Below are 3780 nucleotides of genomic sequence, written 5' to 3' on the forward strand. Positions count from 1 at the left end.
ATATATATATAATTTTTTTACAAGGGAAAAACATCCAATGTAAATGAAAAACTGTGATGAGGTAAAATTATTTTCTTACTCTTCCATTGCGAATACCTGCCATAGATTACGAGGACAAGTTTGTTTATCTTCGTATCTCCACCCCCTAATTTATGAGGGAATAATTGTTTTATATTGCAAAACGTTTTCAGAGTTTGTGTGCTTAAAAAACTAAATATATAGTCATGGGCTATTTGCCTGTTTGTTTGCAGGACTGATAGATTAACCACAGCAGGAACACGAGGAACAAGTGGGATCTGGTTAACCGTGATTTGTTTGTTCAAGTTTGATGAGGGTTTTCATGAATATTATAAGCAGGATTGGAAATTATGACAGGTTTGCTCAGTTTTTTCTACTTCACTTGAGCATAGTAATAATAATAAAAAAGAAAGAAATCCTGCATGAAAATGTTAATGATCTCTAAAAGCAGAGGAAATATTCCCGTCTTCATAAAGATCCTCTTTCCGATGGAAGTCTGTTTTATGAGACGAATTCTCACACGACAGTCTAATCCGACATGTTGAAAAATATGCAAATATCCTGTCAGCCACAGAACATTAATTGCCTATCGTTTTATTAAGCAAATGATTAATTATGAAATTAGTGGAAATGACTCTGTTTGCGTTGTATTTTTCTTAACAACATAATGTGAGAGTGCAGCATGCCGGTGGAAAAAAGTGATTCCTTATCCCCCCCGAAACAAAAAGAAAAAAAAAAATCAGACAGATGTCTGCATTCCCTGCTGGGTAACAGACTGAAAGCAAGTTTATAATAACAAGAAGCACCAAATGAGAAATTAGTGCCAATTCTGAGTTAAAACGCTAATTATTTATGTAGATGAGTATTTCCATTAAGACCTTTTGACAGTGATAAATCATCAAACCCTGTGGGTTCAAAAATTAAAATGCCCACTTCAGAGAGTTTATCAAAGTGTGAGTGATTGTTTACTAAGCAACAGCCCAGAGTTCACTAATGGAACGCAGTTAGATATTATTTTGCTAAAAAAAAAAAATAATAATAATAATAGGTTATGCATTTGTCTCTGCAAGCCTTCCACCTCGCAATATTGTACGGCATTCCACTGCTGAGCCTGTGTTTGTTCGAACAAGTTAATCGACATTTAAACTATTTAAATCTCTTCTCTCTGTGTTTGCTTCTACCCTAAATAACTTGATTTGCTTGCCTACGCCTCTGGGAGTCCATTCTGCATCGATGCAGCCCCAACTTCCCCCCTCCACCTATTCGCTTAAGTGGCGTTCTATTTAGAGGACCAAATATTATCTCAGGCTGCCATGAAATTATAGCTGATGATTATTTGAGTAGTTGGAATTTAATTGGGAATGTGTGTTGGGAACCTTTGTGAACCTATTCTAGGGTTTTAAAAAGTGACAGTTGCATGTTACTCCCATGTTTTAAAGTCCTTCAAATGAGAAACTGTCAGCATGAGTGGAGTTTTCTCCATCTGCAGCTCCTCCGGCACCTGTTGCTGTGCACTGCCTGTCAGGTGACTGAAATAAAAGCTTTTTTTTTGTTGTTGTTGTTTGTTCTTGTGAAAACTGAAAGGAGACAAAAATGTGTGTTACAGATAACATAATTGCAGCAGCAGAAATAATTATTTTACATGAATTTTAATTATTTGAATTAAGGATATTTTTTTTATTATTGAATATTGATTTATGCTTTTTTTAATATTATGACGCCTTTAAACTTACACTCAAGCTTGTCACGTTGTAAAAAAGTCTCTATACCTATAATGTACACTTGTGTACAGATCAGGGAGACAGATGAATGTTACACACACAGGATGTTTAAAGGCATCAGTTCAATTGTTGTGGGTTTACATAGATAAAATGTATTTATTACGCGTGAAGATCGATCTGCTAAGATATAGTAAAAAAAAGAAAAAAGTCAAAAGAGTTTAAGAAACTGCCTCCTATTAAACAGATTTGATCATTTTTGTCATGTTTCACTTTGCTCTCAAGCAGTTTCAATGTGTCGCTGAAATGCTGGTTTGTTTTATTTTAAAGGCAATCTGTGCTGGTACTTTACAAAGTGTATATTGGAAATCCTGTCGAAGGCTTGATGACTAAAGTGTGGTGATAGGCAGAAACACAGATGGGGCAAAAAAAAAAAAAAAAAAAAAAAAAAAGAAACAGTTATACTGATGAAAAGGGAAGCAGATTCGGACCACTGGGAAATAATTAGGACAAAACTACTGTGCACAAATCTGTTGCCGCTTCCCCACTCGACTGTGTCAAACAGCTTGGTCAATAATCTTCTGCAATTCCAGAGGATTAGAGTCTTATTAAGGAGCACCGTCTGTCACATGGACCCTCAGTGGCAAAACAAGTCACTTCCTAACTGTGTACCCGGGCTTTCAGAGGGAGCGATAAACACGTAAAACGCGCGGCGAGGTAAATGATCGCATTAGGTGGAATATGCTCCATAACGGTGTTTGCTTTGTGAGAGTCTTATTAAGTTCACCTCTCCCCCTGGGGCTGTTTTCATACTTGTGATTAACAGTATTACTGTTATGTAACCGAGTGCTGAACTCATTCTACCCCCCGGCAGAATGTGAGGGATCTATAACTTGTAATTGGGCGCATTCCGAGAGCCATAGGACTAATTTAGCATCTAAAATGTTGCAAGGAGTGCTTTAGATTGGGAAGATTTTCCGGAGATTTCTTCTTCTTCTTTTTTTTTTTTACCGTCACTTTTTAAAGATGATACATTAAAGTCTTGTACGTTTAGCATTCACACTTGTAGATCTGGACATCGTCAGCCCCAATGCTCCTGTCCAAGCACAGAGCTTGTTTGTTTCCCCCCTCATCGCCTCTTGTAGTTCAGCAGAGAGGAAACAACCTTCACACAAAGTGCGAGCGGGAAGCCAAGTTCTTACCTTCTCCGTGGATTTGAGCGATTACAGCAGCGAGAGCCAGAACCGCAAATAGAGTCTTAAACTGGCAGCAACGTCTCATGCACATGTCGGCGAAAGTCGAGGTTTTGTCTTTCTTCCCGGCGTGAAACTGAACGTCCGTGTGTTACAAAAAAAAAGAATACCAGAGGTACTTCCAGTGGCCGGCGAACGACAGAGAAAATATATATGTATATATGAGCAAGGCGAGGATTTGCAAAAACCGTTCTGCTTCCTGGAATAATTCGCTGAGTGAAGAGGGTCGGGAATAATCAAGTGGATCGCGGAGGTCCTGTTTTAATTTGGACGCGCGGTAAGCGGATTCCTGGCTGTGGGAGCTGTGGGCACAGAGAGAGAGAGAGAGAGAGAGAGAGAGAGAGAGAGAGAGAGAGAGAGAGAGGAGAGGCAGTTCAGCACCGCGGACAGCTCCTAGCGTCTGCGAAAGGAACCGCCTCCAACAACTTAGTCGGAGGAGTTAAGAAAAAACAAAACATTCCGCCCTGTTTCTTTACTCTCCTGTTAAATGTAATCAAGCAAAACGATTTTTTTTCTTATTTCAATCTGCTTTTAATCATACGGTTATAATCAGGTAGAACAAAAGCAGTCAAAATACAAGTTTGTTTTTATTATTATTATTATTATTATTATTTTAATGCCAAACCAGCAAAAGCAGTCTTATGTATGCATTTGAGATAAAGTTTGAGGTAGAACAAGTTTTTCCTCACTATCCGACATGAAATCAAACTCATATCAGTTAGAATCACCAAAGTTATATTTACTGAACGCCAATTAATCTGAGTTGAATTTATTTATATATATGTATATAT

The 3780-nt window shown here is 37.9% G+C and overlaps 1 protein-coding gene across 2 annotated transcripts in view; it reads right to left on the reverse strand.

Annotated features, from left to right (window-relative positions):
- LOC106949062 (seizure protein 6 homolog) overlaps positions 1-3300 on the reverse strand; it is a 116759-nt gene extending 113459 nt beyond the window's left edge. For both annotated transcript variants that reach the window (XM_015035057.1, XM_015035058.1), the window contains exon 1: positions 2939-3300. In XM_015035057.1, the coding sequence (XP_014890543.1) occupies positions 2939-3023 (85 nt within the window). In that variant the 5' untranslated portion in view covers positions 3024-3300. The remainder of the gene's footprint in view (positions 1-2938) is intronic.
- Positions 3301-3780: the final 480 nt, after the last annotated feature.

This window comes from Poecilia latipinna, unplaced genomic scaffold (genome assembly GCF_001443285.1).
Source record: "Poecilia latipinna isolate Pla-1442-1.1 unplaced genomic scaffold, P_latipinna-1.0 Scaffold322, whole genome shotgun sequence".
NCBI lineage: Eukaryota > Metazoa > Chordata > Actinopteri > Cyprinodontiformes > Poeciliidae > Poecilia > Poecilia latipinna.